The sequence below is a fragment of the Lissotriton helveticus genome, chromosome 10 (assembly GCF_964261635.1).
Source record: "Lissotriton helveticus chromosome 10, aLisHel1.1, whole genome shotgun sequence".
In the NCBI taxonomy this organism is placed as follows: Eukaryota; Metazoa; Chordata; class Amphibia; order Caudata; family Salamandridae; genus Lissotriton; species Lissotriton helveticus.
Window position 1 is genome coordinate 487,468,428 of NC_136071.1, and position 14,418 is coordinate 487,482,845.

The 14,418-nt window shown below is 41.1% G+C and overlaps 1 protein-coding gene across 1 annotated transcript in view; it reads left to right on the plus strand.

The window, feature by feature from the left end:
• LOC144784282 (ectonucleotide pyrophosphatase/phosphodiesterase family member 7-like) overlaps positions 1-14,418 on the plus strand; it is a 178,006-nt gene that overhangs the window by 41,376 nt on the left and 122,212 nt on the right. Inside the window, exon 2 of the mRNA XM_078662964.1 lies at positions 9,312-9,457. Coding sequence (XP_078519090.1) covers positions 9,312-9,457 — 146 coding nt within the window. The remainder of the gene's footprint in view (positions 1-9,311; positions 9,458-14,418) is intronic.

The window sequence follows — 14,418 nt, forward strand, 5'->3', positions numbered from 1 at the left end:
CCAAGCAGCACTTCAGCCTATGATTAGTCTCTCCTCTATCTCTCTAGTTCCACTCCTCAGCAAAGGTTTCTTCTTGTTGTCCAAAAGTTATCTAAAGTTCTGGGGTCTGGATCCCCTCTTTTATACACAGTTTCTCTTTGTTCTCTGAAGGCAGCGAGACCTTTGCCTAGTCCAAACCAGTTCTGGTCAGTTCTGGAGCACTCTGTTTACATGACTCCTTTCCTTTGACAGTGTGGGCCAGGGACATCAGACACACCACAGGGGGTGAAGCCGGCATTGTGGAAGGCAGGGATAGCCCTATTCAGGTCCCAGGTGCAACTCCTCCCACCCATCTACATGCAGATCTCTGTGCTGACTCACACTGTCTCCTGGAATCCCCCAGCCCCTGTCACTCAAACTCCAGACAAGGAATACACAACCTAGCAGAGGCAGGCTTGGATATTTAGACAAGAAAATACCTACTTTCTGAAAGTGGTATTTTAAAACACAGAATGTTAAAACAAACTTCACTAAAAGATGTATTTTATCATTCTGGGTTCAGGCATACTAAACTCGAATTTCTACCTAGTTTCCTGAGTCAGTTAGGATTATAAGATGTAATAAGCTAACTACCCATTCTGGCCTAGGGGGAATAGGTAGCCTTGCAATAGTGAAAAACAAAAATGGCTGTAATCCGCTATTAGGACATGCCACACACATCGGGGCTTGTCCTACCTTATACTTACAATGCACCCTGCCCTAGGGCCTACCATAGGGTTGTCTGAAATGAAGAAAAGAGAAGGTTTAGGGACTGGCAAGTGGGTGCACTTGCCCACTCAGCATGGCATTACCAGATTGCACACAGGCTCTGCAATGGCAAGCCTTAGACACACTTTTACAGGCTGCTTCTGTGGGTGGCACAACCAGTGCTGCAAGCCCACCAGCAGCATTTGGATTACCAGCCCTGGGCACTCCCGGTACACTGTACAAGGGTCTGATTTGTAAACCAAACCAGCCAATCATAGAATCACTAATTCATACATCAATTTTACAATAGGGAGAGCATATGCACTTTAGCACTGATCAGCAGTGGAAAAGTGCCCAGAGTCATAAAACCAACAAAAACAGGTCAGAGGAAATACAAGAGGAAGGCAAAAAGTTCAGGGATGGCCCTGCAAAAAGGGCCAAATCCAACACATACTGATCTCACAAAATAGGAGATTTATTATCCGTAAAATAAGAAAAGAAATATACAGTATGTTTCAAAATTGCCTTTGTGGCCTGTTCAAATGTGAGAAGTCAAATACTATCTAGACCAAAATATTATAACCCAAAGATATTTATGACCAAATGATCACAACTATTTTAGAAAGCCAAAAAAATAAACCTGCGAATCCGGTTGGAAAATTCTAATATTCATAAAAACAATTAGAACATTGGAATGTAGACGGGTAAATTGAAGACAATGGAGTAGCAACGGGCTATAATTACTGGTACAGGCATGCTGCTGTCAACTTTCTAATGTTTTAAATAAAGTCCTTGCAAGCACACAAAAAAAATATAATAAACTTGATTTCCCTATAAAAGCTCCAACAAACTGTGGTTATTCTGTATTCCTAACCAAAGAGCTTCTAGCCAACGCGTGTTTCGTCTGGCCTCATCACCAAGAGTTTCTCAGGCCTTAACATTTTTGGTTACCCTCCAATTATGACATTCACAAAATAGAGTTGAGTTCCAGAGTCAAATTATAATTTCCCTCCAAAAGGCAACCAATCACAGAGTGCACACGAGTAATAGGTAAAAGTACCCACATGAATCTTAATTTCCTAAAGGGTACTGTCACCATATTAAGGATGCTTCTCATGGTTTCCATCAAAGGGACATTGACGCGATCAACATTAGACAGCTGCTGGTTGATAACACAATCAGCAAAATTTTGTGGCTCACTTCATAGCCCTTTGATTGAAACCCCACTCTATTTTAAGAATACAATGGCGAAACCAATGGAATGTCCTTTTGTGTGTTTGTAAGATGTATGGCCGGTACTTGAGGGGTGTAGGTGTGGCTGCCTGCCTCACTGCTGAAGCACCTCAAGAACATTCTATAGTACACTTCTGTACAATTAGGAGTTAGTTTGCGCTGACATCACTGTGGCCACCTACATTACGTTCTAATGTTCTAATCCACGCCCGCTGACCCTTCCCTGCCTCTCTACAGTCTATGTGGATTATGCAGAGGAATGAGAGAGGTGGAGGCTGTGGGCAAGGACATACTGCACAGTGCTGGGCACACAGACAGCAAGAGCTGTGACAGGAAGCAAGCATTCTCCCAGCTGGATGCTTTTTCTCAATAAGAACATTTAGCCCTCATTGTCTATAACAAGGGAGCGGGCCTTTATTGTCCAGTATAGCCCGCTATAGTGGGCTATATGGCTTTAATGTCATCATTATTCATGTACATGGTACCTTAGTGATAGATCTACTAATGACGTTAGCCACTTGAATCACTTCCAACTGAACACTAACTCGTTAGGATGAATATTGACCTCGTTCTAGACTGAAAAAATATTACATTTCACGATTACTATCACAATGGTTGCAGGAGTGTTCCACAACAGGATTTGTGTAATGTCGTAAGGCGCATATGGACTTACCAATTAGGATTTTCATGGCTCTAATGTTAGTATGCATGCGGGATAATAAACAAGCTCACAGGTTACAAAAGATGTTAAACAATATATAAAGTCAGCATATCTTAAATTCTTTTTCTGCAAGTCCGTTTTATATATTTTTGGTTTAACTCAGATGTTGCTCGCAAAAGCTGCATGAACCTCAATTGAAGACATCTATTGGAGATTTAGGCAACCTGAACCCTTCTTAATCATGGGACTGTTAATTAGTTTAGCCTTAAAATAAGCAAGTCAGCTCATAGTATGGTCAAGTTTATTTATTTTATTCAGTTGAGCATGTCTGTAATATAAAGCGATGTTTGCGTACTGTTCTGTGTTAACCTTCAACCTGGTTACTGTGCCTTGTATTAAACTTGAGACACTCATCTCTGATCTTAATATTTTGGGGTTTCTACATTGAAAGATTCTTCAGTTTTAATCTTTAGGCTCTGTTCAAAGCCAAACAATATCTCTATATCCGGGCCTCGTTGTAAGGTTTATGGTCATTCTGATGGGGCCGGTAATGCCTATTTCAAGCCCTGATCACAATTACAAGGTCTGTGGATTTACTATGTGCCTTGTTTATTTCACCCAAAAAACTCTTGTTAAAATTCTGAGAGAAAATGAGGAGTTGATGTGGGAACTCTGACTGAAATTACAAATTTCCCCAGCAATCCTCCATTTTTTAGTGTTCCGCCTTGTACTTGACACTAACTGTGCACTGAAGTTACTGGTAGTAACTCCGGGGGCTGACTTGCCAATAGGTTGTCATTCATAATGAGGTCAAGCGGATCTAGTTTTTATTTTATGTGATTTATAAAGAAATTCTACAAATCCACTACGGCTTAGCTTCTACGTATACGCAGATAATCTCCAAACGGTATATTCATGATCTATTTTGCTGAATATGGATTTCTTTATGCACAGGAAAGAGTTTGTCGCAAATGCCTTCCTATATAAAATAGTCCCTAAATTATAGTCAGTAAACGGAACATTTAAATCAACTGACTCATTTTTGTAAAAAGCAAAATTATGACTCTGGATATGCATAGTATACCAAAGTACTACATTTGTTCAGAAAATCAAATTCTAGATTTCAGATGTGAGTACTTTCTCAGCACTCCATTGTCTGGTGCATGTAGTCACAGGCCAAGAGCCCCAGGTTGTGCCCTGTGTCCCCAGAAAAAAAATCTGTTGAGGGTGAGCAGTTGTTAGTATGAACTCCTGCACCCAATCAACATCATGTTGTGTAAATGATCGAAGTCTAATCTACTTCTAGCATAGAGGGATCAGGGAAAAAGGTTCTACAAAGTTTGCTCTTTGAAATAACCTATACCAGAAAGCATAGGTCTGTCGAGTGGATTCAGCATAGATTTATGTGTTTTTGGTATGAGGGGAAATTTATAATCCAAGAAGCTTAATTCCTCTCCATCTACAATACCACAACCCAACAACTTTCCTAACGTATCTTTGTAGTCAGCTGCCGTGGGCTATACCAGTTGTAGAATGCCCTGTTCCCAAGTTACAGGCTCAGGCCTATGAGGGGTTTAAGGGGATGTAACAACACATATCCCCAAAGGCAGGTGCCCATAATATTATTAGAACATTCCAGATACAAATGGTAGAATTTTCTAACTTAAACTGAAGAAAGAGAATCTTGAAATAAATGGCAGATTTCTGCTGTCGAGGGTTCAATATCACTTTCTTGTCTTCAATGGTGCTCTCAACATTCCCATGTGCTGCTAACATTTCCATGCTATGTTTCAGTAACAAACATTGATCCGTTGACTGCTGTTAGTAGCACTTGCCAGGCATTATACTTCCTGCACGTGGCCTACTTTGTTTAGCCGACCAATGGGGCTGGGAGCTGACAAATACCTGCCCTATTCTGTGGTGGTATGCTCTGTAGTGGATGCAATATTTTTGTAGGTCAATATAATAGCCCTCAATATGGTTTCATACAACGCCTCCACTCTCCAGGCACCAAATAGGCTCTGCCCATCCATCAAAGGTCCAAGAGGGTAGGATCCATGCCGGATTTTTAGAATACCCGCATATAATAATTTTGCATACTACAACTTTAAATGGAAATCATGTGGCTATCCAACAAATCTGGCATAGATCCTCCCCCGGCGACTGCCCCTATGTTCGAGAATCTTCTGCGCGAGTAACCCCCTCCTACACTGGCATTTGGAAGACATGAAGTCCTGAAAACTGTTAACTATGGTACTGTGCGAGAGATAGAAGCATGATGGTAACAAATTTACTACATCACAAACATAATGTAGAGGACCTGATTCTGGAAGGCACACAAGCGCATGGGCCCTGCAGAAAGCAAACAAGCTAAAGGAACTTGAGTGAATACAAATGGTAAGTTAACAGAATGTGAACAGAAGTAAAAAATGCAAAAGAGAAAATATATCTGAACCTGCATGAGGGAGGTAGCCAGTGTAAGTGTGCTAGACATGGGGACAGATGTGAGGAAGATAACAAAAAGGTAATGGGCGCAGTGTTTGACTTAATCTCAGCTACTGGTGAATAAATATTCTGAGTCGCATTCACATCTTTTTTTTGCACCATTATGTCAATCCAGACAAAGATCAGGCATATGCACAGCAGGCTTGGTCAATAGAAACAGTCAAGCTTGAACCCCCAGCCAAGTCCCCTACAGATGGGAACCTTAGCAACTGCAGTTGATTTGTTGGCAGTGGATATCATGGATAGGACATATTTGCATGCTGATATAAAGACCAGGATATAGTAGTATAACACTGAATAAGGTAAGTCTACAAAAAGAGTAATTGACATGAGAAGGAATGAGTGCTTGGAGCAGTAGTTCAAGATATGAAATGGAAGAAGAATGGATCCTCTTTAGATATGAAGTGCAGGAAGCGGTTCACCTGGATAGCAGACTGAGGGGCAGATTCACATTTTTTTACCCGAACACAGCTCAAGCAAATCATTTTGCTGCATTGCATTGTGCAAATGTGGAAAAAGAGTGCCATTTGTGTTAAAACGGGCCTGTTGTCTTTCTCTGAGTTCATGCTCTTAAAGGTTGTCTTGCATGGCACACAGCCTCACAGAAGGGAGTGTGTGCCTGTATAGCATAGGAATTATACGGAAAGCAAACTGTTGCAGTAAAATTCCTGAAACATACCACACAGTGCATTGTGCTGTGAACTTCAGCACACACGAAATGCCTTGGATTTGTTTGAGAAATCAACACATTTCTCTTTGTTATTGTCCTTGACGTCATTTAGCGGTTGTCAGAGGTCGCAGCTGCAACCCCTGGCTTGCCCCTTGCGATTCGACCACTGAGGTGGCAAAGGCAGTGCCAAAAACACAGGAGAAGCTCTGTACATTTTTCATTATTCAATTATTCACTAAAAATGGAGGACAATTAGCTGGAACGTGACCTTTGGTGCCAGCTGATGTAAATTAAAAACCGTATTTTAGCTGAATGTTGTGTGTGTGCTTGCAGTTGAGAATGTGTTTATGCAAAAGAGAGTGTGTGTATATGTGAGTATGTGTGTCTAAGTGTGAGTGTGTGTCTGTGTAAAAGTGTGTGAGTTAGGGAACCAGGGTCTGTCCAGTAGAGACATACAATGGTTTAAACTATTACTTTCATCCTTTCTTTTCTCCCTTTAGATCCATGACTTACCTAACAGAGCTGACAGCGTAAGGGGGACCCACCTAAACTAAGAATGATGAATGTTGGTTTTCTTCTCTGCGCTGATGATGTTGTCCTGATAGATTTCAATCTTTTATTGCTTGAAGGCAAGGAGTGCCATATTCTCAAAGTATATGAAAGTTTTGGATATGTTTGAAATTGGTCCGAGTAAAGTGGCACCCTTCCCAAGGCATATTCTGAAAAATCTGATTAAAAAAATCAATTTATGAAGTTAGTCAGGAAAGGGATATTGTACTGTGTACTCAGCATGCCCAGAATGAAATTGTAGCGGGGAGTAGCATTTGTTAAAAACCACAACTGCATGTTCTTTGGAATCTTCCTCATGGTATGCATAGACCTATTTCGTTATTAAGGCTAAATTTGCTTCCGCTACGAATTATCAAAGGAGCCTGGGAAAGATAACCTAAGAATTAAAGGTTTTGTGATCTTTGTGAGAATTATGTCCAAGATCTAAATTGTGTGTTATTTGTTTGTCCTCTCCCATATCCATTGTGATGTCAACTGTTAAGACCATTGTTTTTAAAATATAATATTACTTTGGTAGTGGGGGCCCGGAAATGTCTTTTTGTACTACCATGGCAAATAGCCTGCTCAAACTTTTTCAGATATTTTGAACACATTTTTAAAAAAATTAAAATTTGTTTGTATGTTGTAACTCTATATGAACCGTATTTGGCCCCGCATTTGAGAAATAGTGCATTTTAGGTCATACGATTTTGCACAGTATGAATAGATTTACTGTATTGGTATTGTTCAGTAATGTTGATCATACTGTAGAAACAGAACTACTGTATTAGTGTTGCACTGTAAAATATTTTTTCACAATTTCTTTGCTGAATTTGATTATGCTTGGATAGTTTCCTGCATTATCTAAGAATTGTTTTGTAATGTTTGACTGATTCAATTGCGCATTCGCACTTTATTTGTCCGTTGGGTCTTTTATCAGAGTAGAGTATGTTCACATACTGATTGGCATTTTTGTGTAGTACCGTATGTTTTATACTGTGTGAATTGTTTTTTATAAAACCTTGTGTATATTTTATGTGGATCTCTTTAAGTTCCAAATCATAATTAAAATGTTGACTTTTTTTGAGTGAAAGTGAGTGACGGGTAGTGAGTGAGAATATTTGAGATTGAGTGTCAGTAAGTATGCCTGTGTCAGAGTGAGTAAGAATGGGTGATTAAGATTAAGACTGATTGCAAGTGAGAGTGAATAAGAATGAGTGTAAGAGAGGATTAGAGAATGTGAGTGAGTGGGAATGTGGTGTTGTGCGTGTGAGTCTGCCATTGCCCAGGCATACTGAAGGCAATTCTTGTCTTATAGAAAACACCCATGGCAAAATACTGGCGCTGGCATACCGGAAGCAATTCCTAACATGATAGACATCTGTTACAAAATACTAGCACTAGCAGTAATTCTTGGCACAATGGGCACGTATGGTAAAATACTTGTGTTGACATACTAGGGGTAATTATTACATACGGCGAACCAGTGGAAAAAAAGATTGGCAAATTGCCGAGACCAGCACATTGCAGGTAATTCCTAGCATAAAGGAAGACAACTTCACATATGAGTGGGTGACAACCAAGACAAAATTCTGACGCTGGCATACAGATGTAAGTTTTGAAATAAGGGTCACCTATTCAGTGCTTAATTTGAGCCGGTGCTTTCCAGTGCTCCGCACCGGCACTTAATTGGTTTCCGGTGCCCGGCACCAGCACCTAATTGTCAACACCGTACTTACAACAGTCTACTACATGATGGTGCTGCTCATCTATTTTAGAGATGTGCAGAACAACGGTTGTTTGGGGATACAATATATATTAAAATTTCTAATACCTGTCTCCTCAGTGATTCCTTTAGCTTTGGGGACCTGGAATAATCTGAACTGTCGCATTTACATCCAGGAGAAATGGATAGTAGTTGTTTTGGCAGCGATGACAAGGGCGATGGGTGGTGCAAGCTGCAGTGGCTTCCTGGTCAGAGCCCTGGCGCTTAATATTTTACAAATTAAGCACTGCACCTATGGCATTTGGACAGCATAAATGGCAAGATTCTGGCAGCACTAGCATATTGGGGGCACCCATGTCATATGGGGCACCTATGACAAAATGCGGGACTTGGCACAACAGTTCGTTTTTTACACGTAGAGTCACCTCCAGCACATTTTGACAAAATGCGGTCAACTCCTGGGGAGCGCCAGGTTTCAATGGCTTGGTACACCGGCAAAGGAGTGGAATATTTAATGAATGTGCCTTCAAAGGCTATGACATTTTAGCACATTTATATGAAAATTGGTGCTTTTGGTCCTGAAAAAGGGCGCCTTTTGCACTGCAAAGGAAATACCAATTCATTGCTTTGAGCTGCTGCGCCTGACTTTGGGATGGTTCATAAAGTTAGTAAATCTGAACCCGAATTTGCTCAGAAAGGATCAACGACTGTTACATTGAAAGTCGAGGTTATGAGCAACAAAAGCTCTTTAGCCAGAGATACCATTGCAGCTCGACTGACTGATTATGCTTGCTTGCTCGTTAAAATCCTGAGAAATTAATTTAATCATTGATGCACCATTTAAGATTTGTAAAAGAGTTTTATAATAGGAACCTAACTGGATATGGAGTAATTACCTTGTCAGACAACATTTATAAAACAGCATGTCTCTGTCCATTAGATGAATACATTTTTTCTTTGTGAGTATCCACTCTGCTGACCGTGACATTTCCTGGTTGACAAATCTACATCTTCTAGGAAGTAAAACGGGGCATCAAGGTGTGGCTGACAATTCATATGGCCTGGAAAATTTTCTTCTGTACTTATTGACTGTTTATAGTTATAAATAGTTATTTATTTGCTACAAATTAGATTTGTTGATAGCAAATAGTGTTGCTGATACATCTGAATCAAAATGACAACATTCACGGAATCAAGTTTGTGTTATTTGTGTACGTCCTTTCTTTCTCCACAATCTGTAGGCCGTTGGGTGGAAGAGCACGGAGTTATTCACAATTTGATGTTTGATCCAGAAACTCAGAAAAAGTATTCCCACAAAGCAACGCAAAACAAGACCGAATGGTGGGACAACGGTGTACTGCCTCTGTGGATTACAGCTCAGAATCAGGTAATTGACGATTTATCATTCACACTTGGATACATCTATAACAGAACATTGTGGAACAAACATTCAAATCCTCCGAGGTACCCCTTCACCCACCTTGATCCCACAGACAAACATTCTCATATTATCAAGTGATGGACTGTCATTCTAGGTAATGTTTGATTACATCGATTTTCAACAAGCTTTAGCAAAGCCAATAGATCTGGTGTTAATTGCCAACCTTTTGCTGTTTTTCCACTGCTTGTTGGGTTTTGTCATGTGTAAGAAATTGGGTTACTGGTTAGGGGGATCAAACCCTACTTAAGCAGCAACCACAATGCTTGTCAGGGTGAAATACAAGAAACCCCCAAATTAACTTGTGCTTATCCCTTTGGTAACTTGGCACAAAAGCCGCCAGACTTAACTTAGAGGCAATATGCAAAGTATTTATGCACCACACAAACAGTAATAAAGTGAAATCACCAACACAAGAAAAATCCCACACCAATTTAGAAAAATAGAGTAAAATGTAATATATTTTTAACAAAAACAACAAAAATCCAATTATTATAACCAGAGGTATGACATTTCAAAGATGTATGTAGAAATAGTGTTTAAACACAGAAAGCACCAACTGGGGTGATCTAGTCATGCCAGACTGGGACAAAATCACAAGGTCATGTGAAGGTGTGCGGACTGGATACAGGGACCAAGCTAGGGTCACTGAACAAAGTACCGTAAATTCTGGTTGCGGAGCGGTGCAAGATGCCACATCGAGAATGCATCATGCAACAGTGATTCTGGGGAGCTACAGGGCTGTGGTGCAAGGTCCTGTGTCGAGGATGCATCATGCAGCAGCAGTTCCAAGGAGTTGTGGGACTGCAATGCTAGGTCTTGGAACGAGGAGGTGACGTGCAGTAGTAGTTTTGTAGAGCTGCAGGGTCCTGCGTCGGAGATGCATCGGTCAGCAGCAGTTCCGATGCAGAGCTTCAAGGAGATGCATCACGCTGCATCGCTTTTACCCCAGACACCATAATAGGGCTGGCAGAGTACCTTCGGGCACACTCGCAAGAATCCAGGACTGGGGTGTCACCACTTGAGCGGACACAATTCACAACAGGCAGATTCCTGGTGCAGGATTCAAGGTGGATGGAGCCTTTCTTGTCACTTAGGCTCTGATCAAGAGCCAACAGACTAGCCCTTGGAGCACTCCAGTGGTCCTATGGTCAAGATACAGGTCTAGTCCTTCTCACTCAGGCAGCAGGGTAGCAGTCCTTCTTGCAGGAGAGTAGCACAGCAGTCCTTCTTCTGAGTCTTCCACAGGTCCAGATGTGTATTGAAGAGTTAGATCTGAGGGTCCACTATTTATAACTGGTGCCCACTTTGAGGTGGGAGAAACTTCCTTAGTCCCTTCCCCCCCCCCCCCCCCCCACAGAGATGTCTGAAATTTCCAGCCTCCCTGCCAAGTCCCAGCTTGTCTGGGGGCACAAACGACTAGTGTCAAACCGTTTGTGAGTGCTCAGGCAGAACCTTTTTGATGTACAGTGTGTTAGGTGACAGTAACTCTGCCACATCCTGACAGAGGTGTCCCATCCTGCCAACACCTATTTCCCCTTTGTCTCACTGTATTTTGTCTGGGAGAAATACACAAATTCAAACTGCCAGCTACACCTAGTCAGGTGATCCAGGACACAGGCTGCAGGCCCTAAATGGTTTGGACGAGAAAATGCCAACTTTCTAAAAATGGCATTTTCAGACTTATGACTTACGATCCATTAAAGAGGGCTTTAAACTACAGTTCCTTAGACACAAAACTCTATATTCCCACCTGCTCCCAATTGAAAATGTAATAAGGCACCAATGCTGTCCTATGGGAGAGGTAGGCTTTGCATTAGTGAAAAACAAATGTAAGATTTGTTCACTAACAGAACATTTAAAGTAAAAAATACATGGCCCACTTTTTTAAATTCCCAATGCACCCTGTCCTATGGGGTGCTTAGGGCCTATCTTAGGGGGACTTCTATGTATTCAAAAGTAAGGTTTAGGTCGTGCAAATTGTTTATTTTGCCAGGTCAAATGGTAATTTAAAACTGCACACACAGGCTGCAATGGCAGGCATGAAACTTGTTTAAAAGGCTACTTAAGTGGGTGGCACAATGAGTGATGCAGGCCAACTATTAGCATTTAATTTACTGGCCCAGGGTACATTTAGTACCACTTTACTAGGGACTTACAAGTAAATTAAATGTGCCCATGGGTGTAGGTCAATTTCACCATATTTAATGGAGAGAGCACAAGCACTTTAGCACTTTGGTTAGCAGAGGTAAAGTGTGCAGAGACCTAAGACCACCAAAAATGAAGTCAACAAAAGCAGGAGGATTGAAGGAAAAACATTGGAAGACAACTACTCCAAGGATGTCAGATAGAAAATCATGGCTTTTGGAAAACTTTATTTTTGGGTCAGATGACTGCCTTCGCCAATACAAAAAAATTGGTTAAGACAAAAAATATGTGTAATCAATAAAAATCTCACATTTCCATTGTAATCTTTGCATAACTTCCATACCACAAGTGAGCAGTTAGCCCTTTCAAATAAAAAGTCACAGACAATTCTATTTTTATTGACAGTTAATAACACATCAGAGAAAATAAGACACATAAATGTATATTGATCCAGTAACACTGGTAATATAAGAGCAGTTGAACGCCCCTTTGAATCAGGGCCGGTTCTAGGATTTTTGGGACCCCGTCAGAAAGGGAATGTGTGAGGCCCGTCTAACTAACACAAGCATTTGCAATGCAAGCGGTCTTGCCTTTGGGACCTTATATGTATTTTGCTATGCAGCGCATTAGCCTGGGAGCGGAAACAAAAAATTACCTTTCAGCAGGAAATGGTATAGTCCAAAGCTCTGTTTTTAATATAAAATCAGGGTTTGAAAAAAGTGTTATTGTCTACGGGTGCCCGTGAAGACAATTTCTATGGACTGGAATCTAGAGAATGCTAAAGTGATTCTGGTATTTTACTGACCTCTGCTGGTCGTTTTCTAACAAGAAAGTTAAATAGAGGCAGTTGAACAGAAAAAAAGTCCCTAAGCGGAAGCAGACATGTCCTAGGGCTGATCTCCAGAGCCCACAAAGTACATACAGATATATATATATATATATATATATATATATATATATATATATATATATATACATATATATATATTATATATATATATATTATATATATATATATATATTATATATATATATATATATATATATATATAATATATATATATATATATACAAAAGTATATACAAGAGGTCTTGAATGCTAAACCTAATAAATGACACATTCAGGGCTACGGAAGCTGCTTTGTGCAGACTCCTAATAGGCCGCAGTTCCTTCTCTTATCGACCTACAAGCACCTCCTTTACAGCTCCTATCTAGCTGAAGGTGTGAAAATAGTTTGTGGGCTGAAAGTTAAAACCACGGGGGCACTAAAGTGCTGGACAAAGTGCGTACCGCAATGTCTCTGAATGGGCAGCCAGGCAGGAGGCCGAATTGCAGGACAAACTTGTGTAGTGTCTCCCTCCCCTAGGTCTCCACCCACCATCCCTGAGAGGCCCAGGGAGGTGGGCCCTTTCCATGCCCAATTGCAAGGAGACACCTTTCCCTAAGTAGGATCAGCAGGGGTACAAGAAGACCCGTTGTGTGTTGTGCTGGTGTGGACCCCATGCTGGTGGTCTGAGTGCGAGACCCTGGGTAGCTGCTTACACCGCCCAAGCCTAGGGCCAGCCCTGCTTTGAATAACATGTCAGAGGGAGCTACGGTTTTGGTTTCTGTCCTATGAACACATTTTTCATCAGGTATCACATTCATGCTTAAACTACCCTAGACTCTTATAGTCACCAACAGTCAGTACCAGGTTCACCTGCCAAATAACTTGTATGACCATCTTCCATTTGTCCATCAAAAGATAACTGTTTCTTTATATCTAATACACTTCCCCAGACAACAGTGACTATTTCTTAGCACATTCTTGAGAGGAGTGGTATGGGGGAGGGCGATGGCAAGGGCAAGATGCATCCTATGGCTTTCAAGAGGTGCTGTAGCAGCTGAACCACCTCTCTGTTGATGGGTGGTAGGGGTGGCCGGCTGCTTCCAACACACGCTAAAGCCCCTTCCATTTGCAACTCCATTAGCCACTTCAGCATTCTTGCGGAATAAGGCACCGTAAGTATATGTATCTGTGAGAAATTGGGTTGTTGGTTGACAGGGGTGTGGGCCCGGGTCACTCAACAGCCACAATCCCTTTCATGGTGAACCACAAAAAGTCACTAAATTAACCTGTGCTTAACCCTGGGTAGCTTTGTACAAGAAGCAGTCAGGCTTACTTTAGAGGTAATGTTTAAAGTATTTATGCAGCACACAAATAGTAACAAAGCAAAAACACAACCACTTTTGGAAAATAGAATGAATTTTAATAAATTACTTGACACCCAAACAACAAATATGTAATCAATAGAATTGGAGTTATAAATCTTTACAATTTTTAGTAAATGCTGGCGCATAAACAAATCAAAGCACCAACCGTGGACAGCTAGTTGCGCGAGACCAGGACAAGGTCGAAATTTAAGGCAGACCGCAATGGAGTGTGGTTTGGATAAGAGTGGATTGGGCCCTGTCAGTGCTTACCTTCAGACCTATAAGAACTGTTGAAGGCAAATGTCTAAGAAGGTAAAGTTCAGTGGGGGAAGGTTGCAGGAGGTGTCCGAGTTAGGAATGTCATTGTCAGATGGCCTTGGGTCAAAGCTGCGGTGAAAATTTTTACGTTCGGATTTAGTTGCCAGGCTGTGCTGAGAACCAAATTCAAGATATTCAAGCTATCAAATTTGAGAACGTTTTGCCACTTGGTTTCATTACTTGCAGATCATGCCATGAAGATCTTTTAGATTTCTTTTAGATTGGGGACTTGCAGAAAAAAAGAACAATG